At 61.4% G+C, this 27,206-nt stretch overlaps 1 protein-coding gene across 1 annotated transcript; it reads left to right on the top strand.

Moving 5' to 3' along the window:
- Window positions 1-438: 438 nt before the first annotated feature.
- Tnfrsf1b (TNF receptor superfamily member 1B) lies at window positions 439-26,695 on the top strand. The gene is made up of 10 exons (XM_026397896.2): window positions 439-587; window positions 13,382-13,481; window positions 15,036-15,164; window positions 15,555-15,704; window positions 16,008-16,101; window positions 16,452-16,672; window positions 17,139-17,216; window positions 17,631-17,665; window positions 21,399-21,606; window positions 24,806-26,695. The coding sequence occupies exons 1-10, from the start codon at window positions 510-512 to the stop codon at window positions 25,081-25,083; spliced, it is 1,371 nt and encodes a 456-aa protein (XP_026253681.2). The 5' UTR covers window positions 439-509; the 3' UTR covers window positions 25,084-26,695.
- Window positions 26,696-27,206: the final 511 nt, after the last annotated feature.

The following is a 27,206-nucleotide window of genomic DNA, read 5'->3' on the forward strand; positions in this document are numbered from 1 at the left end:
GACATTTATTTACTTTATAAACACATATAACACCTATCTACTGTGTATATCATGCATCTTCCGAAAGGTCCTGTGAGGTGCAGAGATTCATAGGCAGGTGGTCTGGCTCTAGAGTCTAAATGAGCGAATGATCTAGAAGCCCTGGGTCCCCTACAATGGGTGTCAGCTTTGGGGCATGTTTTTCCGAGGTGGTCCTACCCTTCTGGAGGGGTGGCTGGTGGGAACCGAGGCGGGTCGGTGGAGGAGGGCAGGAGAAGAGGCCCAGCCGTCCCCAGGGCGGGTCCCTTGCCCTCCACTGGAAGAAGGGTGGCTCGCAGCGGTGGGGGAGAGCGGGGCGGAGGGCGGCTTAGGGCGGTGGGGCGTGTCCTCGGTGGCCCCGCCCCTGCCCTGGGGCTCGCGGCCCCGCGGGCTTTCGCTTTCAGTAGCAGCCGCCGGAGGGGAGCGCAGCGCAAGCAGAGGTTCTGGGGACCTGGGCTCGAGGGCGCAGCCCGCCGGACCCGCCGCCGCACATGGCGCCTGCCGCCCTCTGGGCCGCGCTGGCCGTCGGACTGCAGCTCTGGGCGGCGGGGCACGCCGTGCCCGCCCAGGTGGGTGACTCGCGCGGCCGCGGGGGATAGAGCCCACCGTGCCCATCCTGGTGCCGAGGAGTTGGGCGGACTGGGTTGCCGTCCTGCTCCCTGGGACGCGCCACGCGCCTATGGGGACCATCTGGGCACCGTGGGCCCGGCACACGTGCGCCTCGGGTGGAACTGGATTCTCGGCAGCTCCGCCGTCGCCTTCGGGGACGCACCTCGGTTCCTGGGCCCGCGCGGGCCGGGGCTTTTGGGCCCGAGCAGCTGGAGCCCCGCTAGACCCAGAACCCCGTCCTCCTCCCCTGCGGTGCTGGGGCAGCCCTTCCCTCCCGCCCGGCGGGGAGGGGGCTTCTGGGGCGCTGTCCCCACTGCCCAGGTCAGGCGCCCTCTTCAGAAGACTTCCTCCTCCGCGCCAGGGCTTTGCTCTTTCTTAGAAATGCTTGGGCTGCGTGTCGGAGGCTGCGGGCCAGGTGTGTAGCCAGCCGCCCCGTTGCCCCTGCCCAGCTCCTCCTGGGACTCCCCTGGTAGGTCCTGGGGCCCCTGCGGGTCTGTTGGTGGGCTCGGGACAGGGCCCCGCCAGGGGCCTCTTGGCTGGCCATCAAGCAAGGCAGAAGTGCTCTCCAAGGAGCCCCCGGAGGATGAAGACAACAGAGACCCCCATATTCAGTATTCACATCACACCCACAGGAGCAAGGCCGGGTCTCTAGGGGCCGGGGGTCCTGTTTCTCCATGGCTGGTGAGATGGGCTAACCTGGTTTTTCGGAGGGAAAACTGAGGCCCTGAGGGCTTGGGGGTCATTGGAAGGACTGGGGGGGGTGCTCTTTTCTCAAAGGGCATCCCTGTCTTTCTCCCAAGGTGTGCCTTCCTCCTTCCTCCTGAGCCCACCCTGATGGACACAGGGTGTGTTGACCTGTCTGTAGGGTGGAGCGTGGAGATGGCATTGGCTGCTATGGTGACAGGAGGTGACACCACGATCCAGGGCTAGGGAGCCCAGTTCTCCAGGAAAGAGGGGGGCTCTTAGACTAGAATTGACTCAGTGGATACCAGGAGGGGTCCTGGGGGACTGCCCCAGGGGAGGTCCAGGATGGCCTTTGGGTCAGGACAGTTCCAGCTCTGAGGGCCGTGTGTGAGTTGTGGGTGGCCTATGGTGGCCATCCTGACTGAGGACTTTGGGTCTTGTCACAGGTACTGGCCTTCCTGCACCTGAGCTGGGGCTGCCTGGGTGAGCCCCTGGCTGGCATGTGAGCTCCTGGCAGGGGATGAGGCAGGCCCAGGGCCTGCAGGACACCAGCTGAGGGAGTTGGAATTGCTCTAGGGGTTTCCCTCGCTTCCTGCCTGAGCACCCCGACTCCCAGCTCAGATCCCTGCCTCCCGGGATGGTTGCCAGACTCCTAGCCAGGCTCCTGCCCTTGCCCCTACTCCCCATGGGTCCTCCTTGACGGAGACCCTCCTCAAGCCCGGAGCACCTCTCTGCCTCCAGGCTCCCAGTGGCCAAGACGGAAAGTCCCCATGTATCCCAGGCCAGAGTGAGGCATCTGCTCTCCCTCTGCCCCCATGTACCCTGCACCCCTGAAACTGACGGCCAGGTGGCCCACGTGAAACCTCTCCATGGTCCACCCTCACCCCATCCCTCCAGGCCATTTGGGACAGGCTGTCTGCATTCTCCCACTGGAATTTTATCTGGTCTTTGAGTACATGGCCTTTTGTTCCCTTTGAGGACACATTCCACTCTGTATCCCAACCCTGGAGTCTAGAAGGGCCCTGAGGGCTGGACTGTGGCTTCTTCCTTCTCATGATTGGTACCATGATGGCTCCTGGTGTTTGGACACATAAGTGTCGGGCACTTTGTCTCAGAATCACACTGAAGCCTGCCTTCCAGCGGCTCCTAAGAGATGGGCGCTGCTGTTCCCTTTGAGAGATGTGGCAACAGGTCCAGAGAGGTCATGGCACTTCCGGCCATCACCGAGCTGGGGGTGGGGATGGGGTTTGAGTGCAGGGCTGCCCCAGGCCTGTGTCCCCACACCTGCTCAGTGGGGTTGAGCTGTGGAAAGACCCCCAGGAGACCTGAGTGGCTGCAGATGTGGCAGGGTCCCTGGAACAGCTGCATTCTCCAGCCGTGGGAGGCACCGCTCCCTCGGTTATTCGTCCACTTGCCAAATCAGTGCCAGGGAAGCTGGCGGGGTGGGGGAGAGCTTGGTGTCCTCTGTTGCGGATGCCAGGGCCCCTGATGTCTGGGGAGGCGGCTGAGGGGCTTCTGCTTGCCTCCTCATCAGGGCCAAGCAGGAGAGAGGCTGGGGGCTCCTGAACCGGTCACTGGAGTGGAGTCCGGGAGCTGAGGCACCTGCTGGCCCTGCGGGCCCTTTCCTGCTTCACCATATCTCTGTTCCTTTGTCCCCTGCCTGATTTCCCTGTTGGGCATCTCTGTGCTGACTGAGGGTGTGACCTGGTGATCGGGCATCCCTTCACAGGGCAGTGGCCAGATGGCCAGGCACCCTCATGCAGTGCCAGTCACTCACCCATCCCCACCCCCCATGGATGCCTACTCCATGCCCAGCCCAGGGCCCTGCTCTGAGGACCCCGGGCCAGTCCTCCAGGAGCCAGCCTCCAGGAGACCCCAGACCTTACTGGCTCCGCCCCAACTGCCCTTGCTTCTCATCTGTTTTGTTTCTGCCTCTGTTTTCTCATCTCTTCACCTGGAGAGAGAATTCGCCTGGGATTCTTGTGTCAGAGAGTGGTCCCGACTCCTGTCTTGTCCTGGGCCCAGCCCAGTGAGTCCCTGGAGCACTATCCTCCAGGCCTTAGTGACACTGTGGTTCTTCCCATCCAGTGCTTCCTAGAGGAGCACCCAGAGTGTTTGTGTGTCGGAAGGGCAGGAGCTCTGCCACCCGCCTGCTGTGCTGTTTGGCTGCCCATCAGCTTTGCCTTCCCTGTTTTGCCAGGTTGGTGCTTTTCTGCCCACCTCAGGGCCTTTGCACTTGCTTTTCCTTTTGTTTTGTGTGGTCTCACACTGACTTCTCCTATTCTCACGCCCCCATTTCCTTCTGCTCCAATAAATCACCTGACCTATAAGCCCCAGCAGGTACCCTCATCCCCCATCTGCTTTATTTTCCCTGTTCTTTTTGTTGTTGTTGTTCCAGGGATGGAACCCAGAGACACTTACCCACTGAGCAACTTAGCGAGACCCCTGGGGATGTGGCTCAGTGGTGGAGTCAGCTTTGAGTGGGTTTGACAAAGGTCCCAGGTTCAGGGTCCAGTGGGGTCTGCGCTTCCCCAGGAAGGAGCCGGGCACTGCCACTGCTCACGTCCCTCCGCGCTCACCTCAGTGCCACTTGGTTTGGCTGGAATGTTTCTGGACCCAGGCCCCAGTGGCACCAGGTTCATGGCCGCCTGTGAGCTGGCTGAAGCCGAGGTGCAGGGGCCCCAGGCAGAGCTGGGCTCCTGGGTTTCCTGCCCGCTGCCCCTGGGCGCGCACACTGGCTGTGCTGCAGAGGCGAGGCCCTGCCCGTGCTGGGATGCTGGGAAGCCTGGCCGCCCTGTCCCCTGCAGGGCCCTGTCTGGGAACCCACAGGTTCAGGGAAATTGAGACGGTTTCCTCAAAGAGCCCCCGTGTCCCCAGAACAGGTACTTGCCCCCGGGCCCTGGTTCTGAGTCCTGTCCCACCTCTGTCCCATCCCCCCAGCTGTCGCCTGTAGGCCCAGCCCCTGGGGCCCACGGTCTTTTTCCACCAGGACACCCTGTGACCTCACAGCGGGTGGTGACGCCACTGTGGTTTGGGGCACTGGGTCTTTTTCCACCTTGACACCCTGTGACCTCACAACGGTGGTGACGCCACTGTGGTTTGGGGCACTCGGCTGAGAGCGGGGAAGGAGGAAGTGTCCCTTCAAGGCGCCTTACGGGAGTGGGTTTCCTTCTGCCTGGGGGTGCGCGTGCGGCGAGGGCCTGGGGGCGGCTGGCCTGAGGCTGCAGCTCTGTCCTCTGTCCCACCCGCCTTCCTGGGGATGTGTGACCTCTGCTCCTGGGGGCCTCCCCTGCTGCTTGGTGGCTGTTGCCTGCCGAGGTTACGAACAACCGATTATGGTGAAGAACCAGAAGGCCTGCCTGCCAGCGGCCCACACCTGGAGTGGGGTGTCCCCTCGCAGCCCAGGAGGCCCCCGCCCCGTGTTGGTAACAGACACTAGTGGGTCGGATCGGCTGCGCAGAGGGACGGCGAGGCCCAAGGCTCCTGTTCCGAGAGCTGGGGCCTCCAGTGAGCCTCTCTCTGTCCTCCGGGTTGGCCTCCGCTCTCTGGTCAGCGGCCGGGCAGAAGTCCCCAGGGGGCCCCGGTTTCCTTTGCTGTCCAGAGCAGCTCAGAATCTATTGCAGTCTGACCTTGGCCTGCAGGGCGGCTGAGGGGTCAGGGAATTGAGTAAGCCTGAGGGTGAGAGGGCGCGGGAAGGGATTTCGGGGTGGCGGGCAGTGTGTAGGAACATCTTCCCAACTGTCGGGGGAGGCCTCCTGGGAGAGGCCCGGCAGTGGACGGAGCGGGGCTGGGGCCTGGGCCAGCGCTGGCCGAGCCTTCAGCTCCAGGAGAACTTGGTCACTCGATCCAAACCTCAGCTACTCAGCTCCAGCCTGAGGTCAGCCTGAGGATCCTGTGAGCCCAGGTGCTCGCCTGGGTGGTGACCAGGGGGTCAGGCTGGGCGTGGAGTGAGGCTCAGGTGGCCCAGCTCTGGACTTGACAGTGGTTCTCCCGGAAGGGCTCCAGCCCTGGCCTCAGGGAGCAGGACTCCTGCCAGCATCCTAGCTGCTCTGCCTGTCCTTCCTCCTGCTGACCTACAGCCCTGGCTTCTGTCTGCCACTCTCAGAGGCCCTGGTGACCTTGTCACCAACTGTCCTGGCTTGTGTCTCCTGCTCCTCTGGGTTCATGAGCCCCAATACTGCTCCTTCCCTCTCCTGAGCCCCCTCCCTTGGCAGGAGTCCCCATGCTTCCCAGCCACCGCCCCTCACCCCGCAGATCCGCCTGCCTCCGTCTGCTCTCAGCCTGTCTTGTCACCTTCCTGGGTCTCCCCCCATCACGCCCTCCTCAGTGCCCCTCAGGGAACTCCCCCTGAATCCTGGGAGGGGCAATGGGGTCCCAGCTGCGGTGGTGGACAGGGAGGTGTGGAGGCAGCAGAGCAGAGAGGAGGCTGGACTGTGTCACTGGGGGAGTGTGCAGGGCCAGTGGTGGCCCAGGAGGCTCTGAGTGGGTCCAGTTTAGGGAAGAAGTGACACTAATTATATTTAATGACCGCAGCAACCACCAGGCACAGTGGCACCCGCCTGTAATCCCAGCTACTCGGGAGGTCGAGGCAGGAGAATCACAGGCTAGCCTCAGGAACTTAGTGAGAGGCCCTGTCTCCAAAAATAAAGGGTGGTGGTGCCCGGGATGTAGCTCAGGGGTGAAGAGCCCAGGTTTCAACCCCCAAAACCAATTAAAAAAAAAAAGAATTTGTAACAACTATAATTCTGGTGTACACTATTCTCAGTCCTATTCTATGCCTGAAAAGACGGAGGTTTGTTAACCTCCTTTGTTTATTTATTTATGTTAGGATAACACAGAACTGTCTGCCTGCATCGCTCAGTGGCGGCGCATGTGCTCAGCACGTGTAAGACCCCGGGTTCTCTCTCCAGCACCCACCAATACATAAATAAAATTAAAAGAAGGAATAAAAATAAAACCACACAGAAAAGCAACCTCTTCAAGGCTGCCTGCCCAGGAGGGAGGCAGTCTGGATGCAGAGCCAGGCCTTCTAGTTTATATTCTGTATGGAGAAGGAGGCATTGGGAGCCATTGATGGTTTTTTGTTTTGGTGGTGCTGGGGATTGAATCCAGGGCCTTGGGCATGGGAGGCAAGCACTCTACCAACTGGGCTATATCCCCAGCCCCCATTGATGATTTTTGAGCAAGGGAGAGACAGGCAGAGAGTGGATTAGGAAGACCACGGTGGCCTCAGTGTGAAGCACAGATGGGATGGAGAGGCTGGAGGCAGGGAGGCCCATTAGGAGGCCGCGGCGGTGGTTTAGGTGAGGGTTAGGACTGGAGAAGACAGCAGAGCGGGAAGGAGGTATGGGAATCTCGAGGGAGGAGGAGTAAGTGGCCTCCGGACTGGACCTAGACGTAGGGAGGGGTTCTGTCCCCCCACCTCATCTTACAACAGAGGCTCCTCTGGCCTTAGATCTGCCCCCGCCTGAGCTGAGCTACCTGATCCTGGAGTGTTCCTGGAGCTGTTGTTCAGTCACAGGCCAGCCAGGGTCACCCCAAGCTGGGCCCCCTGGCTGGGGTGGGCATGACACTGGGCAGGGCTGGCTGCCCGCCCATCTCAGGTGTGGGAGGGGCACTGGGGGCCTGGACCCCCAGGCCTCCTGGCTCTGCTGTTGGCACCTTTCAGGACCCCCCTGCTCTTCCCGCTTTGGTCCAGTGGAACCACGTGTGTCTCTGCTGCTTCCCATCAGGGCTGCGAGGTGCTGGGAGGCCGAGCGCTGCTGCCCAGGGGGCGCTTCCTGGGTGCCAGGCAGGGCCCAACTGTTGAAAGCACGGAGCCCCTCCATCTTCCCGCCAGCTGGGGGTGGGTGACCGCGGCTGGAGGTTAAGCTCAGGGTCTCACTGCTCACTGAGGCTGAGGTTCTACCCCAGGGTTTAGACTCCAGCCACCGGGCAGGGCTGGGATCTGCAAACTGCCCCTCAATCTGCCCCCCTGGGAATGCCCCCCCAGGACTCCCCCAAACCCAGCTCATTTTAAATAATTGGAAGTTAAGACATGGGCGTCTGCCGAGCCGTGTAGCACCTCTCAGGTACCTGCTGGGGTGAGCCCTGGCTGGACACAGCAGTGAGTAATAAAGGAAGTCTCACTGCCTCCAGGCACAGTACCCAGACCTTCATGTGGGTTGACTTGTTGAATCTTAGCTGCCCTGTCCCCTTTTATAGTTGACAAAACAGAGACAGGAGAGTGGCAGAATTGGGTAAGGCCAGCTGTCTGGCTCAGAGCTCATGGTAGAGTGTTGGGGAATTATGGCCCCTTGAGGGGGACACAGATGAACAAAGTAACTAAAACATGGGCTGGCCTGGGCAGTAAAGGGATGGGGTGGTCACAGGAGCCCCCAGGAGGGGACTCTGACCCCGGTTTCCTTGAGGTGGTAGTGGAGGGTCAGCCCTGCGGGACACAGCAGGGCTGAGAGGAGGGTGCTGGAGCCAAGAGCTGCTCTTGGCCAGAGACAGTGACAGGTGCTGGCAGGGCCGGGCTCACAGGGCACCCAGCTACCGAGGCTGTGCTCCGGCCCCAGGGCAGTGGGTGCCCGTGGAAACGCTCACCGGGGGCCAGTGAGGAGGGTGGAACAAAGGTGGGGGAGAGGGCAAGGAGGTGGCAAGAGATGCCCGGGTGCCACCGAGGGGCCATGGGAGGCTGAGAGGGGCAGAGCCACGGGCCTTGAGGGAGGTGATAGCAGGGAGGGGTTGGGACATCTCCGTCACTAGACTGAGCATTGCTTGGAGGCAAGGACCACGCCTCGGCATTCTTGTACCTTGTCACACAGCACAAAGGCTGGCCCCAAGAACTGGATCCCAGCCCAGGCTTCCTGTCTGCCCAGCTCACATCACAAGGAGCAGGCCGAGGGTGGGACGTGTCACCCTTAGACTGCCTGCCTGTGATGTGGTTGGTCCTTCCTGACTCAGATGCTGTTCGTCCCCGTGATGGCAGATGGGTCTCCAATGTGACAGCCTGGCCTGATGTGGCTGCACCCCACAATCCACAGGGTTCCTGCAAATCCCCAAGATCAAGGCTAAGCACCTCTGCTACCCACCCCCACCATGCCCCAGGGCCCTGGGGACCTGCCATGCAAATGATGTGGTTTCTCTATTGCTTGAAACCCTCGGGTCTTCGGGCAGGTGCCCTGCCTCTCTCCATAGCCATGGTGTCTGCCCCGAGGCCCTGGAGACAGTCACCCAAATGTCCACACTTGCTTACTGCATTCTTGAGAGTCACCCCCTCTGGGGGCCCCTGTAAATTGAGGAGCAGGACAAGCCCACAGGGTATAGAATTGGGGGAGGGCAGGAGGCAGATGGAACTGCCACAAGCACCTCATCTGCCTCTCACCAACTTCTCAGCCTCAGACAATTGGCATCGATTCTCCCCGAAGCCTCCATTTCTACGTCTGTAAAATGGGGTCATCCCGGCCTCATGGCTTTGGTGCAGGGAACAGGATAAGAGGAAACGTGCAAATGTGCCCAGCACCGTGTCGCACACAGCAGGTGCCTTTCCTGGGTCTGAGCAGTGTTGGTCAGTCCTCTCAGCTTATGTAAAGGCCAAGTTGAAGGAGTGCTCTCTGCCCACAGAGCCCCCAGCTCCCTGCTGCCGCCTTCTCCCCGTTGTGACCCCTTTCTGCCTCGGCTGGCAGATCCCATCCCGGGGGGCTCTCTGGGGGAGGCTGGCAGTGTGCCTGCTCCCAAGGCAGGTGGCATCTGAGGGGATTTCTGGAAAGTCCGAGAGCCACGAAGTCCCCAGGTGCTGCGTGGAGGGGGCAGAGGAGCAGGGGCTGCAGCCTCCCCACTTTCCCATGACCCCTCCCGGTGGTAGCCGCTTCCTCCTCCCCAGGCTGCCCCCATTCCTTCCTTCCTCTATTTATAAACAGAAAGAGCCGACAGCCCCCACTTTGGCTTCTGGCAGGACCTCGTCGGTCTGTGCGCAGGACAGATCACCAGTCCCAGGCTGTCCAGGCCCCGAGGGGTGATGTAGACCCCCAAACCAGAGAGACCTGTGCAGCTGCCTGGCCCCGTCCACCACTGTGCTCTGGGAGTCCTCTGGGGTGGGAAGAGGCGGGGCATGAGGGCAGGACAACAGGTCTAGCTTCCCAGGGGAGCCGGCTGGACCCTGGAGGTCTGGTCACGCTGGAGCTTTGCCCCAGCAGGTCTCTGAAGCTCACTTAAAAAAATTTTTTTTTTTCGGGTGCTGGATATTAAACTCACAGGTGCTAACCCTTGAGCGGCATCCCCAGCTCTTTTTAAAATTTGAGACAGGGTTTACTAAGTTGCTGAGGCTGGCCTCAAACCTGCGGTGCTCCTGCCTTAGCCTTCCAAGGTACTGGGATTACAGGTGTGCACCACTGTGCCTGGTCCCCAAGCTCACTGTCTTGCAAGGACTTGTAGCCACATCATCCTCTGACAGAAGACGGGCCACTTGAGACCCAGCCTCTGTGTTTTGGCCATCTGTTCCCAGACTCTTATCCCTCCAGGGTTCCTCCAGCAGGCCCACGGAGGCTGAGAGGGGGGGGGGTGCTGCAGGAGTCAGGGTGAGGGACAGTGTCCTTCCTTCTTTCCTTCCCTCTGTCATTATCCTCTGACACCTCTGTCTTTGTCATCACTGATCAGCCATCGTCATCTTTCGTGTCTCTCTTCTCCAGTCCCCTCACCGCTGGCTCACGATTCCTCCCTGGTCCATGGTGCTCGCTCTCCTCCGTGATTTCCAGATTTCCACGGGGTTTCAGAATCGCGTGCCAGCCCTTGAATTTCCTCATTTTACAGTGTCACATCCCCCGGGGGCGGGTGGGTGTGAATCTGAACCCCCCAACTCAAACAAGGGAGCTGGGGGCCCCCTGGCCCTGCGCCGCCCAGAGGCCGCTGCCACATTCTGGGGACTTCTGGGCCCTCCAGCTGGCGGGGTCCCTGTGGTGTCCCTGAGCTCTCCGCCCTGCTCCGAGGAGGCTGCGTGGAGGGAATGACCTTCTGTCCTGCTCAGGGGCTTTCTGTTCCTCATTGTTTGGCCATGACAGGGATGAGGGTTTTTTTTTTTTTTTTCTGTGTCCCGAGGATAAACAGGCCTGGAGATTGCTGGGGGGCTGAGGCCTGGACAGTGGGTGGGTCACCAGCAGCAGGAGGAAGCCCAGGAGGCTTGTTCACAGCAACTTCCAGACAAGAAAAGAACCTGGGAGGAGGAGGCTCAGGCCGTGCCAGGGTGAGAGCCCAGACTTGGCCGCGGCAGGGCCCTTTCCCATCAGGCCTTTCGCCCCTGACGGGAAACCTTCCCCCAGACGGCGCAGGATTTCTCTTGGCTGCCTGGAGCTGCCTACGTCCCAGATGAGCACGGTTCCCGTAGCTGTGCATGGGGTGAAGCCATGGAGCCCTGGGCTGGCCCCTCAGCTCCTCCCTGCCCTGGCCATGACTGGCAGGGGCTCAGTCACAGCCCGGAGCTGCTCCCACTGGGTGGGCCAGCGTGGGGCCTGGGGGCAGGCCGGCCCCTGGGGCAGTTAACGTCCAGTTGAATGGTCTATGCTGAAGGAGCTGTGAAGACAGAGGGTCACAGGTGCTGTCCCCTGGCCCTGCCCAGGCCACCCTGCTCCACCATGGGGCTGAGTATTCAGATCAGATCACGCCGGGCAGCAGAGCCCGTGGCCACCGCAGGGGCTCCTTGCTCTTCCTCCTCCTCCTTTTCCTAACAGTGCAGCTTCTGGGCCCCGAGATCCCCCCACGGTGGGAGTGGAAGTCAGTATTAGTGACAGGCCCCCAGGAGCCTTGGCCACCAGCAGTGAGGCTCCACACGCTGAGAAGGGCTGCCATGGCTCCTGGCCCTGGCTTTACCTTTTGTCCAGGGTGCCTGGGAACCTGCTGTGTCACCTGGCCAGGGGGGAAGAAGTCCTGGGATTGCGTGTGCACATGCGTGTGCCCATGGACCCCTGCACATGCGAGTTCCCGAGTTCCCAGAGGGCTTTGCCGTTGCTGTTTCCGACTCTGGGTGCTGCAGCACGGCCCACCTCCCCTGCCCAGCGAGCTGCTTCTCTCCCACCTGGCCAGAGCGGACTGGGCCTGGAGGGGCAGGGTGGCTTGGACGCAGGCCAGGGAATGACATGGCAATGAAACCCCCTGCTTAGATCAGCCACAGCAGAGCCCCGACCATGCGAGGCCGGGCAGAGTGTCCTGCCAACTGGAGGGTCACCTGGAGAGTCAACCCGTGGCAGCCCTGTCCACTGGGAGCCATGAGGGAGGAGGGTCAGGAGGCGGGATCCTGGTGATTCCTGCAGGGTGGGGGCTGGAGGCTGCTGGCTGGCTGAGGGCCCTTCAGAGGAATTTGCAGAGGAAGCAGGAGATAACTCAGGCGTGGGGCGGGAGGGGCGCGGACTGCAGCAGGACCCAGCCCTGTGGGTCGTTGCCCCGTTGGCGTGACGCCACGAGCAGCCAGAGTCAGTGCTGCCCGCCAGGCTGAGCTGGGAAGACTGGGTCGTGGGCCCACTTGTCACTCACTGTAGTGACCCTCCAAGGGCCAGCACCCCGGCTCTGGGCAGCCCTGACTCCCAGGCAGTGCTGTGGACAGGGAGAGAAGACGGAGTCCCATCCCCTTGGATCGTGGGAATTTGGCCTGTCCCCACTGCCGGGGGTAGCTGGCATCTTTCTGGAGGTTTGTTTACAGCTGATGTCCAGTGTGACTGGTCAGCACTCGTGTGGTGTTGGCAAATAGTTTGAATATCTCACTTGCTTCTGTGTTAGGAATTGAGTCAGAGAGGTCACTAAGGCCACTCAGCTGGTAAGTGATGGAATAAGGAAAAGAAACCTGGCCTCTCTGACTACCCTTAATCTGTGGAAGCCTTATCTCACTTAATAAAGGTTATTGAGCTCCTGCCCACACGTGACTGCTGCTGGCGGGACACCCGCCAGCCCTCAACTCTGACCTACGGCCACCCTGGTCACTCCAAGGCGGTGTCTGGAGGACTGCCTTTGGGTGTGTGCGTACAGTCAGCTCTTGGCCTGGAGACACACGTACACGCCCACGTTGGGGTGCTCACGGCCCGCAGAGGCGGCTGACGGACGCCTGCCCCTGAAAGCCCGGATGGCCGGTCTCAAACATTTGAAAGGAGGGGCAGGAGAGGGGTGTGTGGCCAGGGCCCTGGGACAGGCACAGTGGTGAGGTCACTCCGAGACCCGAGGGTGGAGCGCTCTGAGTCTGTCCGGCCGTGTGCTGTGGAAGTGCTGTTTTCCTCTCCTTTCTCTCTCTTCTCATTCATTCCTTTGTTTCGCTCTCTCTTCCTGGAGGCGGGGGCCCAGTACTGAGATCATAAGTGGTGAAGTCGGGATTAAAGTCCTTCTTTGTCCTTGGCCCTGGGTCCTTGGGCAAGTGACCTGCCCTCCTTGTGCCTCCGTTTCCTGTTCTCTGCGGTAGCCACAGGAAGCAGCCCTGTGTCGGGTGGCCGGGAGGTGGGTCTTGCTGAGGTCCCAGGGGACAGGGGTCTGCAACAGGGATTTAATGGAGAAGGGGCCTGGGGCAGCAGGACAGGCAGGGGACGGGGCGAAGCAGGGCTGGGTGGGGGCGGCTGGAGCCAGGTTTGGCTTGGTTCCCGGGGCTCCGGGCTGGGAGGTGCACCAGAGTTGGTCCCCTCCTGAGGCCAGGGAACTGAGAGCCCTTACCAGGTGGCAGTGGCTACCAGGAACGGCCACCCTGCTGGTGACAGGGATCCAAGTGGCGCCTGAGCCCCATAAGCCCTCAGGATCTCAGCGCTGGCTGCGGGCATGTGCATTTGCCCTGGCCGCTCTCTGCCCGCGGGCTGCAGGCTAGGGCAGGACCACCCCAGCAGTCACCCTGCCAGCCCCGCCCCAGCAGTCACCGTGCAGCCCCGCCCTCTGGCTCTGCGCCTCCACCTGCAGACTGTGTGCTACACTGAGGATGGAGGCGGAGGAGGCCAGGCCGCCCCTTCCCCTGCGTCCCACCCCGACAGGTGCTCCATCAGGAGAGCAGCACTCACAGGCAGGACCTGGGTGCTGGGTGTGGGGACCGGCTGCCGAGCAGACGGCTGTCTCGCCTCCCCAATTGCAGGTTGCCGTGGTGCCCTATGCCCTGGAACCTGGGGACACGTGCCGGCAGAACGAATACTACCAAGAGACGGCTCAGGTCTGCTGCAGCAAGTGTCAGCCTGGTAAGGAGCAGCCGCGGGACCCTGGGGCGGGGCCCTGGAGGGCGCATGTGTTGAGGGGTTAGGGGCAGAGCCGTCACCCTCAATTCTTACTGAACTCTTAGTGCCGTGCATTGGCTGGGGCTCCCTGGTGCCCCTGGGCCTTTGTACATGAGGTCCTCTCTGCCTGGAGCTCTTCCCAGCGGCTCTTGCCGTGGTCAATCCCTTGCATCCCTTGTGTTAGCTGTCCCCTCCTCTAGCGGTCAGCCTGCCCCACACTTCTGGCCCCTGGCAGCTCTTTTTGCACCATGGGCTTTTGGCCCGGTTTCTCCCTTGGCCTCACGGTGTGCCCTTACAGGACATGGACCGTGCCCTGGTCTCCACCGAGTCCCCAATACGTGGCGCATAGTAGGTGCTCAGTGCAGATCTGATTCAATGAACCCATTTCCCAGATGGTGGACCTGAGTCTTGGCCCAGTGGGGAGAGCTGGGGAGCTGCCCCCATGTTTGCCCTTCTTGCAGCCCAACATGCTTGTGATTCACTCGTGTAGCATTTATAAAGCACCTGCTGTATTTTTTAAGTGTGGGGCAGACAGAATCCTTTATAGGGCACCTACTGTGTGTTTTAAGAGCAGGGCAGACAAAATCCTTACCTTGGTGGAGTCTGCTTTCTAATGGACGCGTGGTCCTGTAGTAGGTGCTGGGGGGAAGCAGGGCACAGTGGGGCTGGTGGAGACAGATGGAGTGGCCCCTCCGTTTCCATGGCCTGGGGAGGTCTCTGAGGAGATGACATTGGGCCGAGCCTAGGAGGAGGGGAGTGAGCTATGTGGGGAACAGCAGGCCAAGCCCAAGTGACAGGTGCTAAGGCCCTGTGGTGGAGCCTGCGTGGCAGAGCCAATGTGTGTGGCCCAGGGTGGGAGAAGGGCAGGAGGCCCGGATGAGGATAAAGAGGCAGGCAGGGGCCAGGGCAGGGGTAGATTTTATTCCCTAAGATGCTGGAAGCCACCAGAGGCTTTGGGCCATTAGCTTGTGATGTGGGTAGCAACATGAGTCACCTGTTAATACCCATGGCCACTGACACCCGGGAAAGGGACTTTTTCCTTCTGTTACCAGGCAGGGTCTCTTTAAGAAGTTACTAGATTAGCAGAGCACTGAGACCTTGGGAATGGGTCGGGGAGTGAGGGCCCTGGGTTTGCCTGGGTGTTCTCTCACCCTGCCCCCTCCCCAGGCCTCAGGCCCCTGCCCTCACCTCCCTGGGGTCCCAGGGCCACATTCTTCCCGCCTTCCCGCCTGCTGCAGGAGAGTTTTTAAAACTATCAAGAGGGAAGGCCTTGGCCTCCAGTTCTGGCCTCAGCTCATCCTGACAGCAGGTTTCCGGGGCAGATTCCGGCGTCTGGGAGAGCAGGGGGCGAGGGATTTGGAGGTGCCCACATGGAGGAGCTGCGGAGGAGGAGTTGGAACTTCCCAAAGGCCTTCCCGGCAAGGCTGCGGCTCCTCGGGCCCCCGGGCACAGCCGATGAGCCTGGGGTCCTGGCAGAGCCCCACTCTGCTGAGTCCACGGTGGCCCTTATTTCCTTAGGTCACCATGCGAAAAACTTGTGCACCAAGACCTCCGACACCGTGTGTGCCCCCTGCGAGGCCAGCACGTTCACCCAGGTCTGGAACGTGGTCAACAAGTGCATAAGCTGCCGGTCCCCCTGCGAGTCTGGTGAGTGGGCCCCAGGAGGGTGGCCCCATCCTCCCTCGGCACCCACCGGCACCCTGCCCGGCACTTCCCTCCCCCGGACATGCGTGGCACCCTGCAGCTCCTTGCCAGCTTCCGAGTGGCCCCTCCCTTCCCCCCCTCACCAGCCCCTGGTCCAGTCCCCTGGGGCAGAGCGCTCGGGATGGCGGTGGGAGGACGTGGCCCACATGGAGGTTGAGGAGCCCGTGGCACAGGGAGCAGCCTGGGAGTCTCGGTGGCCAGGGCCTTTTGTGCCCTGGGTGGGGGGGTGCACCTGGGTCCTGAGGCCAGCTCCCTGTGGCTCTGGGTTGGCTGGGAGGGCAGAGCAGGTGTGGCAGAGGCAGGAGTGACCCCAGCTCCCTGTCCCCCCTCCAGGTCAGGTGGAGACCCAAGCCTGCACACAGATGCGGAACCGCGTGTGTGCCTGCAGGCCGGGCTCGTACTGCGTGCTGAAGCGTCAGGACAGCTGCGGGCTCTGCCTGGCCATGCGTAGGTGCCCGCCCGGCTACGGCGTGTCCAGACCAGGTACGAGACCCCTGGGCCTCTCCTCCACAGACACCCGTGGATGTCACAGGTGTCAACCCATCGGTCCAGCCCAGCCAGGGGCATCTGTTCATCCAGCCACCACTCATTCCCTCCTTCAGTACTCCCGATTAGGCACCTACTGTGTACTAGGGCCTGGGAATCCAGAGGTGGATCGGAGTAAATCCTGAGCTGCTGGAGAGTCAGGAGGTCCTTGGGCCCCTCAGGCTCCCCGGGGCTCCAGTGCAGGGTCCCCTGTGCTGGGAGGGTTCAAGTTGTTGACAGCTTCCACTTCTCCCCTGGAAGGGACCGCAACCTCAGATGTGAGGTGTGACCCTTGTCCCCGAGGGACGTTCTCCAACACGACTTCATCCACAGACATCTGCCAGCCCCACCGCAGGTGAGTGGCTGAGTCCCTGGCTCTGAAGAGCAGAAGGGGCTGTCCCTGGGCGATGTGGGGCCTGAGAATGAGCAGCTCACCAGCCCTGGTGCCCGGATTGCTTTCCGTGGGGTGGTCCTGGGGTAGACGGTGAGCAGGACCTGGCCACGGGAGTCAAACTAGAGGGCACACAGGGAGAGGGGGAGTGGGGACAGGAGCCAGTGGACCCTGGAGAGGGTCCGACACACATATGACTCCCCTGACCTGACTGCTGGGGTCCCTGCTGGCTGGCCTGGCTCCCACGACTGAACCTGGTCACCCCAGGCCCCTTGGCCTCTGTGGCCTGCTGACCGAGCCTCCTCCTCCCCCAGCTGTGACTCGGTGGCCGTCCCCGGCACTGCAAGCACAGATGCCGTCTGCACATCTGAATCTCCCAGGCTGAGAGTGACCCCGGGGACAGCCCGCACACACCAGCCGGTGTCTACAAGATCCCAGTCCATGGAGCCCACCCCAGGGCCCAGCACGGCTCTGTCCACCTCCCTCCTGCTGCCCGTGCAGAAGGAGAGCGGGAGCAGCATTTCTCTCCCAGTCGGTAGGCCACAGAGGGCCTCCCTGTCCCCTCCCTCCTTTCTCTTCCTTCCTCTCTCTCTCTCTCTGTCCCACTGAGAGCTCCCTGTCTGTCTTGGGATGCAGGTGGCAGTGACTGGTTTCCTTCCAGGACCTGGTGATGTCACTGGGAATCCCGGGGTGGGGTGCCCCAGGGTCGGCTGTTTGCCTAACGTGGAGATGGTCTCATAATCCCTGTCTCTGACGAACCCGTGTGGCCTGGTCATCTTGTTGCCTCCCCTTCTGGGGTGAGAACTGCCCAGCCAGGGGACTCAGACTGGCGGCCCTCAGACAGAGTGTGGCCCACAAATATCCGACGGGCTCGTCATTGAACTTAAGGACTCAGGCCTGGTCTGGCTCCTCCCGGGCAGTAGCCTGGCCACCTCAGTCACGGTGCCACTGGGACGTGGAGCTTGTCTTTGTGGCCCTCTGAGCGCCTCCCTTCTTCCTAGGACTAATTGTGGGGCTGACAGCCCTGGGCTTGCTGATGATAGGACTGGTGAACTGTGTCATCGTCACCCAGAAGAAAAGTAAGGTTCCTTTCCTCCTGGCTTCCCTCACCCACCGGACGACCTTCGGGAGCCTCCCTGGGCACACCTTGGGCTCAGATCTGGACACCACAGTCCCTGTTCTGTGGGAGCTTAGGCCTGGGCAGAGGGCAGTGCCGCTAGCTTTGCTGCTGACCGGCCAGGGCATCTGAGGCTCTCCAGGGGGACAGGAGTCTGGGGTTCCTATCCAGAAAGTCTGGGGGCACCAGGCCACCGGGCAAGAGCATGCCCAGGAGAGAGCGGGCACTGAGGGCGGGAGGGGTGTGGGCAGAAGTGGGCTGCCAGGGGCTCGGGCAGAGGGAGGAACGGGGCTGGCCCTGCCGGAGAATCGGGGTCCTTCTGTGGAGAGCCGTGCCCCAGGAAGCCGCCTCCCTGACTTGTCCCCTCTCTTTGTAGAGAAACCCTCCTGCCTACAGAGAGGAGCCAAAGTGGTGAGTGTCCCTCTGCCCCTCCTCGGGTCTCTTTCTGGGCGGGCGGGTTGCAGTGAGAAGCGGTGCCTTCTGTTCTCTTGTCCAGGGTCAGCGGGTGCAGAGCCCCGGGTGGCCCCGTGTCCAGGGTTTACACCAGGCTGTTGAAATCTCGTGGACTAGTTTTATTTCCTGATTTTGCCAACAGGAAAGTTGCAGAGCAGGACAATGATTTACCCAAGGTCACACAGCCCCGTCCTGGACTCCTGCCCAGTGCTCTCTGCATTTTGGTGGGGGCCAGACTGTTTCTCATGTCCCCACTCCTCACTTTTTCCTGCTTCAGTTCAGTGACAGCTGCCTAGTAGCACATAAAGCAAGTGTCCCCTCCAGGCTGGGCCCCAGCAGCCCGGTTGCCACCCTGTCTTGGCCAGTGTTTCCCGATGTTTGTGCTCAGGTGTCCTGTGGTGGTGCGGGAGGTCTGCTTCCCCTTCCCTTTGCCGAGTTTGTGTTGCCCAAGGGTGACAGCCCCACCCTGTGCTGAGAGCCATCGAGAGCCCAGTGGCGGTGGGTGACAGCTGTCCAGGGGGAGAAGACCCAAAGCCTGACTTGTGGCGCTTTCTCATTTCCGTGGTGTGGACGCCCCACATGGCCAGCTTCCAAGGCCATCCTGACCTGGGGCTGGGAGGACACCTGTAGGTCTGTGCCAGCGCCCGCTCACCCAAGCCAGGCGCTCTGCCTGTGCCAGATCCTCCTGTCCTGCGGGCAGGGACCACCAGCCTCCCCCCCTATAGACGGGGAGACTGAGGCTTGGAGCTGCAGTCGCTCCTGCAGGGTCAGGTGCTCAGGCCGTTGGCAGAACCGGCTTCCACAGGTGGCCTGACGGGCGGCCTCCGCCTTCTCCCCGCCTGTTGGGTCAGAGATGTCCCAGCTGCTCCGGGCGCTCCCCCTCCCAGCAGGCTGCCCTTGGGGTTGCTCACCCTCCAGGGGCCCCTCCCCTTGCTGAGCTGGTGCCCACTCTGCCGTCCCTCAGCTGGCTGGTAGCAAGTCCTGCTGGGAGCCCCCGTGGGTGATGTTCCCCCACGAGGCCCGGGGGCGGGGTGAGCCGTGAGTCAGCTCGCCTGCTCCTCCAGCACTCGGGGGACAGTGGCTTCCTCTGCTTAGAAAAGCAGCGTCTCCACACACGCACGTGCAGCCACCCCCAGACACACTCAGGCGGGCCTCCCGTGGTAACCAGGGCATGCGTTGGCTGGGTGCGGAGTGACGTCAGGCGCTGTGCTGAGCGGACTTTCTCCTTCCAGTCTCGCTGTGACACGCAGGTCACGTGGTTGTTGCCCCACTTTCCTAGCCCAGGACTCTTGGCCCAGAGAAGTTAAGTAACTTTCCCAAGCTAGCCCAGCTGATGAGAGGGACCTGGGTCACAAGCCTAGGTGCCTCTCCTCCCCCGGGCACACTCTGACAGGGCCACACCAGGCGTGCGCACACCACCCTGCACACGAAGGCTCCTGGGTGTGCGCCTCATACATCCTCAGCCTCTAGATACACACCCCTCCACACACACAGACCGGCCTGAGGGGCAGCATGCTTGGCCTGGGAGCAGAAGCTGGGGAGGGGTCTGGGGGAGACCCAGGCCAGAAAGCCCCTGCCCAGAGGCTGTGAGGAGGGACATTCATTGCTCCCTCTCACCAACCAAGCTCGGAGCAGGGCTGCAGGATGGGATCAGGCAGCGGCCAGAATCTGACCGTGAACTTGAAATGCCTTCTGTCCCTCCCAACCTGGGAGCCTGGGCCAGCGGGGACTCCTGGGAGCACGGGGTGCAGCGGGCAGCTGCTGCCCTGCACGGGCTGGGCTCCTCCTGCTCTCGGCAGCCGTGTGGTACCGAGCATGGGACTCACCTTGGCTGGGCTGCTGTGGCCTCATGGGGTCAGTCGCACAGGGTCCTGCCAGCCCAGAGGCAGAGGCTGTGGCTCCAGGGAACGGAGGGGCTGCAAGCTGGGGACTGTGGTGACTGGCCAGCGAGGAGCAGCCCCAGGAAGGGGCAGCAGTACTCCTGCCTCCGCTCAGACCACATCTGGAATTCCCTCTGGAGGGAGGTCCGAGGGGCTTCTTGCTCTGGAGGGCTAACAGGCCTGTGAGGTCCCCTGTCTGTCCCCTATAGCAGATGAAGACTCTGGACCGTCCCTCTGTCCCTGCAGCGATAGGTGTGGCCACCAGCCGTTCAGTCCTCTGTTCTCATTCTGCCTGACCCTCCTCCATCCTGGGTAGGTCAGCGGCCTTGGCAGCCTCAGAACCTGGCCCTGCTATCTCCTTTTTTCCTGGGATCCAGAGCTTCCCTAGACCTGAGGCAAGGCCCTGAGTTCCCGCTAGTCAGTGTGGACAGACTCGCCTTGGTCTGGGGTCTCCCGATGGCCCAGCCTGGGTGTCTGGAGGCAGACCTGAAACCCCAGCCACCCAGAAGTGGCAATGTGGCTTTAGCCCAGCTGTATCTCATCCTAACCATGACCTTGGGCAAGTGACACAGTCGTCTTGTGCCTCCGTTTCCAAACCTGTAAGGCCAGGGCAGCACTGGACTGTTGGAGAATCTGTGGGGACGCTGTCTGGGGCGATGCCTGGCAGCGGGCAGCACTCAGATGCCAGCCGATGGCTTATTAGAAAGACATTAGGGGACATCACAGGGCAGCCTGGGGGGCACCATGGAAAGGGTCACTGAGCGGGGGCAGCTGAGGGTCCCCCGATGACAGGGCTCCCTGCTCTTCACTGATTGATTGGACTCAGGTCAGCACACTTTACTGCCAAGGGCCAGATAGTAAAAGTTGAAGCTTCGTGGATGGTAGGGTCTCCGTGACAATTCCTCAAGCCTGATTTTTGTAGGATGAAAGTCAGTTGGCACAGTGAGAGTGGCCGCCGCGTTCCATCCAGCCTTGTTTATAGGTGCTGAAACTTGCACTGCACAAAATGTCATGTGTTTTGGAATATTATTCTTAAAAAAGAAAAGATTTTTTAAAAACTATTTAAAAACTCGAAAACTGCCCGGTAGAGACTGAGGCAGGAGGATCCCAAGTTCAAAGCCAGCCTCAGCAACCTAACGAGGCTGTAGGCCACCTAGAGAGACCCTGTCGCAAAACAAAAAATAAAAAGGGCTGGGGATGTGGCTCAGTGGTTAAGTACTCCTTGTTCAATCTGCGGTACCTAAGTAAACAATTAAGTGAGTAAGTAAGTAAATAAATAAATAAAAACATGGAGTTATTCTTAGCTCTCAGGCTGTACGGAAATCAGCAGTGTGCTGGACTGGGCCGCGGCCGTCCTCCCTCTACTTCTGTGTGAAGCTTACCATACCGCTCGCTGTTCAAGCACATTTGGCTGCTCAGCTGTTGAATCTCCCAACAGCCCTGTGACATAGGTTCTTATTCTCACCTTAGAGATGAGAACAGGGAGGCACAGAGGGGTTAACTTGTCTGTGTTTGCACAGCAAGCCAATACAGGATTTGGCTTGTGGCTGCTGCCCTGGGTGACCTTAGGAAAGTCGCTTTCCCTGGGTCCTCGTTGGGTGGAGAAGGCCACATGGCCCCTGCCCTCCTCAGGCTCAGGATCCAGCTGGGTGGCTAGATGCTAATAATAGAAACACAGAAAACCACGGAAACTCACACCTCCCAGAAAGTGCTGTGTGTGGAAAGAGCAGGGGCCGGGTGTGGTGCCGCCTGAAGTGCTGGCGGGAGGTGGGGGAGGAGAGGCTGGGGGCTGACTGCTCTTCCTCCCGCAGCCTCACCTGCCTGCGGATAAGGGCCAGGACGCGCCCGGGCTGGAGCAGCAGCACCTGCTGACCGCGGCGCCCAGCTCCAGCAGCAGCTCCCTGGAGAGCTCGGCCAGCGCCGCAGACGGGGGCGCACCCAACAGGCACCGGCCGCAGATGCCCGGCACTGAGAAGGCCCAGGAGTCCCGGGAGGCCCGGGCCAGCTCTGGGAGCACGGGTAAGAGGAAGGAGCACCCCTGGCTCATCCCGCTCTGTGCAGAGGCCCCTCTGCCTGGGGGGGATCGTGTCGCGGCAAACCCGACGTCAGCCAAAAACATCCTGAGTGAAAAGTGCACTCGGGACAGCTGTCCCGGAACCCCCGGCCCAGCGCGGTCCACCGCAGGGAGGGGTGGTGCCCCTGTGGTCCTGCGGCTCGCCAGGTGAGGGGCTCCTGGTCACTCTGAATCGCCCCCGAGCCCCAGGCCCAGCACCTGCCTGGCTGATGATAGTAATGGCTCTTTTTTTTTTTAATATTTATTTTTTAGCTGTAGTTGGACACAATACTTTTATTTTATTTATTTATTTTTATGTGGTGCTGAGGATCGAACCCAGGGCCTCGCAGGTGCTAGGTGAGCGCTCTACTGCTGAGCCCCAGCCCAGCCCTGGTAATGCTTTTAACCAAGGCCGTTGGTACGTCAGGCACCATACTGGGCACATTACATGCCTAAAATCAACCTGCACACCATGGCCATCCTCATCCTCATTTTACAGGGGAGGAAACTGGGGCCCAGAGAGGCTAAGCAGCCTGTTCAAGGGCACACAGAAGAGCCAGGAGTGCCCCTTGGGTTTCCAGGGCTCTGCTCACTGCAGCTTTTTGTGGGTCCCTTTGAGCCTGAGGTGCCAGGACTGTGGGGACCTTGTCCCATTTGTACAGTCTGCATTTGAACAGGGGTCTGGCAGGTGTCACCCACACCGAGTGCATCCCCGAGAGGCTTTCCCCCAAAGCCCTGGGCCCCCTAGGGTGTGTTCTGCAGTGGGGAGGGCCAGGTGACTGGCCCGCGTCTCTCCCGCTCACCTGGCCTGTGGGGCCACAGGGATTGGCCGTGAGCTTGGTCATTCCCGGATCTGCCCAGCGGCTCTGGGGCCAGGGGCATCTGAGCAGCCTTCTCAGTCCCACTGGTTCCCCATCTAGAAATGAGCCGTGCCACCTCCTTGGCAGGGCAGCTGAGAGATGAGTGGCACATGCCCGGCTAGGTGCTGGACAGGGCCCGGCTTCCTCTGGGTCACCTCCAGGCGGGCACTGACGGCGGCAGTCACCGCACACCCGCTGCTGCTCCCTGGCTGGCATGTCCTGCCTGCGGCCGGTGCTCACACCACCCTGCCCCCATCTGCCCACATGCGCTGCCCACTTCTGTCTTCTCCTCACAGCCCACCCGCTCTTTCGGGGCGCGTCTGGTCAGTGTCCCTTGCTCCTGCCAGAGAACTCCCTCAGGGAGGCCCCACTGGGCCCGGCACAGAGCTGGCACCCGAATGTTTGTGGCACGCATGAGTGAGCGTGCCTCAGACGGCAGCTCTGGGTCTCTGTCCAGCTCTTGGATTCTCTTTCTGGTCTCTTCCACAGGCCCGCGTGGCTTCCTCCTTGGCCCCGGAGTGGACGCTGGCCATACCTGCCTGTCCTCTTTCCCTTCTGCTTCTATTCCTCCTCTCTGCCTCAACCGCCTCTGCTCTCCCCTGCTTCCCCTCCCACCGGTCACCTCTCCACTGTGGGAACCCCAGAGCTGTGCCCCGTCCGCCTCCACAGTCTCCTTCACCACGGGCAAAGGCCATGGTGACTTCGGGTGACATTTGGGTGCTTCGGAGGCTCAGAGTGGAAATTTCTTTCTGGCCCCACAATTTCAGCCCTCCCTCTCCCTGGTTGGTTTGGGGCTGTTCTGAGAAGAGCAGTGTTGGCCCTGCCGTCCTCCTCCCAGGCTCCCCCAGTTCCCAGAGGGCATCCAGAGAGCCAGGCTGGATGGGGCACTGGAAGACAACCAGCTGCCCCTTCATCTGGGTGCCCAGTGGGACAGGAACAGCAGCACAGCAGCAACGGTCACTTCTTGTTGTGTGTGAAGCCCTGTAGTCCACCCTCCAGCTCACCCGTCATCTGTCCCTCACCAACTAACTAGGAAACTCAGGTGGCCACAGGCGCTGGGCAGGAAGGTGGGGCAAGCTGCCCCTGAAGTCCTTCCTGCCAACTGCTTCAGGAACGTGGCTTCCCTGTGGCCCGCCACGGCCAGCTCTCCTGCACGTGGCTCCCAGGGGAGGCCTTACGTCCAGGTGGGGTTTGCCCCTTGTGGCTGGCGAAGGAACCAGGGCCTCGTGTGCTGGCGAGTGCTCTGCCCCTGAGCGCCACCCCCAGAGCCCAGTGTGTGAAGTGCCAATGGCTGGATTTCAAACGGCAGGAGCCAGTTCACTTTAAAACTCTGCTGCCACCCGGACGACACACCTGGCCTCGTTTCTCCATTCGACACTCCTCTCTATGACAGGCACTAGGGACATTGCAGGGGACAGTCTGGAAGTCCCGACTTCCAGGGTTTGGGGTCTGGGGGAGGGACCCAGGGAGTGGTGGACAGGATGGAGGGCTAATGTGTCTACGGAAGGAGGCCAGGGAGGCTTCTTGGAGGAAGTGGCCTTTGAGCGAGTGAGGCCCGAGGGCGAGCCCTGAGAGTAGGCTGAGGCCTGAAGTCCAGGAGGGGCAGGAGAAGAGTTGGCTGGAGGGGCCCAGGGAAGAATTGGAGCAGGAGGACAGGCCAGGAGAGCCCGGAGGGCCGGGGGCTGTTGGGGGGGCCACGGTTTGCTGCGCAGCCAGCAGTTGCCGGCCTCCTTTAAAGGCCTGGCTCTGGGGGCCGCGGAACAGACTGCAGGAGGCAGGTTTGGGACCAGGAGCCCGTGGAGGTGGCTTAAACCAGTCACGGGGGATCCGGTGGCCACCACCCAGGCAGTTGTAGGGCAGTTCAAGGTACCTTTGATGGTGGTCCCGGCAGGAGTCGCTTATGGGTGGGTCGTAGGCTATTAAAGAGTCCAAGGCTCTGGGTCTGAGCAGCTGGGGACAGGGCAGGGTGAACTGAGATGAGCAGGAGCAGGTTGGAAGGGAGACGGGCCTGTGCGTACCCAAGTGTGGGTGCTGCGAGGGAGCTGGACCCGGGCCAGTGTCCACCCCAGTGAACAAGTGTCACTGTCTCCAGGAGCTGCCCTGGCCCCACAGATACAGCAGTGAACAGGTCAGTCATCTTTGCCTGCCAGGGATACACAGGGCACCTGTCCCCATTTTACGGCTGAGCACACTAAAGTTCTGGGGCGTGAATAACTTGGCCAAGAAGTGCGGCCTGTCTTGTCTGCCTCTTGTAGCCTCTTCAAGGCTCCCAGACTGACACCCCTTCCCACCTTGTGCCTAACAGAGTCCTCCCCTGGTGGCCACGGGACCCAGGTCAACGTCACCTGCATTGTGAATGTCTGCAGCAGCTCCGACCATGGCTTGCAGTGTTCCTCTCAAGCCAGCGCCACGATGGGGGACCCAGACACCAGCCCCTCGAGTTCCACGAAGGACGAGCAGGTCCCCTTCTCCCGGGAGGAACGCCCCTTTCAGTCCCGGCTGGAGACCCCAGAGACTCTGCTGCAGAGCTCGGAGAAGCCCCTGCCCCTTGGCGTGCCTGATGCCGGCATGAAGCCCAGTTAACCAGGCTGGCGTGGGCCATGTCGCTGCCAGAGTGGGCTGGCCCCTGCTGAGGGACCCTGGTCCTTATGGACCCCACCCCCAGACTCTGTGGCTCTTTCTGGGCCAAATTCCTTGAGTGACATCCAGAGCCCTGGCCTCGCCCTCCTTGCAGGCCGAGGGAGGGGAGCAGCATGGTGGGACCCTCTGCCATTGTGCTGTGTGCCCTTCTCAGAGGGCTGGCCGGGCACAGACCCAGGGGAGCCTGGGACAAGCCCTTGCCCCTCTGGGACCTGCCACAGCTGGCCCTGGGAGCTTGGCTACTGGAGCCCCTGGGGGATTGGTTTGGCTTGGTTTTCTGCTAACTCTGACTTTCTGGAGACCCCAGCACCCTCCCCTTCTCAGGAGCTTGCTGGGGAAGAGGGGTGCGGCGGGAACCATCCACGGAGAAAGGACACTTCACCCTGAGTGCCGAGGCCACAGGATGGTCCCAGCAGGGGAGGCTGTGATCAGAGGGTTCTGTGTGGAGAGGAGGCCGCAGCCCAGGAGGGGACGGGATTCCCTCGGGTTAGCTCCAGACTCCTGGAAAGTACCATTCTGTACCTGGACGTGAACATGAGGTGCCCAGGGCCCCAGCAGGCAGCTCCCCCTGCTGCATCCTGGGCAAGATGATAGAGCTTGGGTGGGTTGTGCTCAGCGGCGGACACAGGCTTAACATGTCGAGGCGCCAGGTTCCAGCCCGGCTGCATCCGCATCGCAGGTACCGTGCGAGCCAGACAGAAAGCCCCGGTGTCTCCGTGCCCTCTGTATCCTCCATCTTTGACTCAACGGCCCCGGGGCTCCTGCCTTCCTCTCTCAGGGTCTGGTGAGCCATGCCAAGGCCACTCCTCCTGTCAGGGAACTTCAGGGACTGGAAGGTCCAAGGCCCCGCAGCCATCTCTCTCCTACCTCAGCCTGGACCTTCCTTCAGCCTCCGGAGGGGTGTGCTCTCCCACCCCCTGGCCCAGGGGAGCTGCCGAGCCACCTTGGTACTGTGCCCGCTGAGGTCCCCCGTGCACATGAGGAGCTGAGAGCCAGTCCTGTCTGTCCTGTGTCGTGGGTCTGCGTGGCCGGAGACGTCGCGTTGCGTTGCCCATCCCCAAGCAGCTGAGGCCGATGGTTTTTTTGCCAAGGACTTCATCACCATGAGAGCATCAGCCTGCTCCTGGGCCCTGCAGAGTGTGTCCAGGAAAGGCCGCGGCCAGATTCTAGAAGGAAGGGGTTGAGAGGCCAGTTCAGCTCAGGTACTTGGATCTCTTGTGGATAAATTCTACTGGATTTGAACCTGGCAGTTGATCTGTGGGAGGGTAGGAGAGCCCCGCTGTCACCATGGGAACAAGAAGGGCTTCCCACTCTGAGTCAAGTTGTCCCACTGCCTGGACAGCCGGGTCTGTGCCCGCAGCCCACCCATGGCTGCGGTGCAGCATGTGTGCCCCCTGGTGGGCAGACCTGGGAGGATCTTGGGCTTCCTTGGCGTTGCCCTGCAGAGCGGGGGAGCCAGAGTTGGAAGGACTCTTTCTGGATGTGACCTCTGTCTCCCCACTTGTGCCAACTCATCCCGAGAGAGTGACAGTTTGCACTGTGTGCCCGATAGTGTCGCCGCTTACAAATAAACTTCTAGTTTGTTTTACACATTGACTCCTGGCTCTGGCTGGGGTCTGAGTTTGGATTTGTCCATGGTCCTGCTGGCCTGCCACCGATGTGACAAGAGATGGGGTGGTGCCCAGCTGTGCTGTGACTGGCCCCAGAGGTCACCCCATTACAGCTGCCCTTGCTGGGAGCCTGGCTGCACCCTCTGGAATGAGAACATCAAGACAGAACTAACTTCCTGCCTTGGACGGCCCCCTGGTCTTCAGGTGGACGCACGCCTCTCGTGCTCTCTCACCCTGCCCGCCTCAGCCTGCTCTTGGGATGCCGGTGGAGTCTCTGCAGGCCTGTCCGTCACAGGCTGCCCCCAGTCAGTGGGTGGAGGCTCCGCCCGCCAGAGGCCCCACTCTGTGCAGCCACCCATGAAGCCCATCCCTGGGTGCTGGGGTCAGCGTGGGCTTTGGGACAGAGCGGGTCTTGGAGGGTATCGGGGAAGGGTTCTAGTGCTGACTTCTGAGCTG

This window comes from Urocitellus parryii, chromosome 11 (genome assembly GCF_045843805.1).
Source record: "Urocitellus parryii isolate mUroPar1 chromosome 11, mUroPar1.hap1, whole genome shotgun sequence".
NCBI lineage: Eukaryota > Metazoa > Chordata > Mammalia > Rodentia > Sciuridae > Urocitellus > Urocitellus parryii.

What these genes read in the sequence shown, in the direction of transcription:
- Tnfrsf1b (XM_026397896.2), top strand. Translation starts at nt 510, where the DNA reads ATGGCGCCTGCCGCCCTCTGGGCCGCGCTGGCCGTCGGACTGCAGCTC. An exon ending in CTACGGCGTGTCCAGACCAG is followed by an intron (nt 15,705 to 16,007) that starts GTACGAGACCCC and finishes CTCCCCTGGAAG; the next exon opens with GGACCGCAACCTCAGATGTG. An exon ending in TACAGAGAGGAGCCAAAGTG is followed by an intron (nt 17,666 to 21,398) that starts GTGAGTGTCCCT and finishes TTCCTCCCGCAG; the next exon opens with CCTCACCTGCCTGCGGATAA.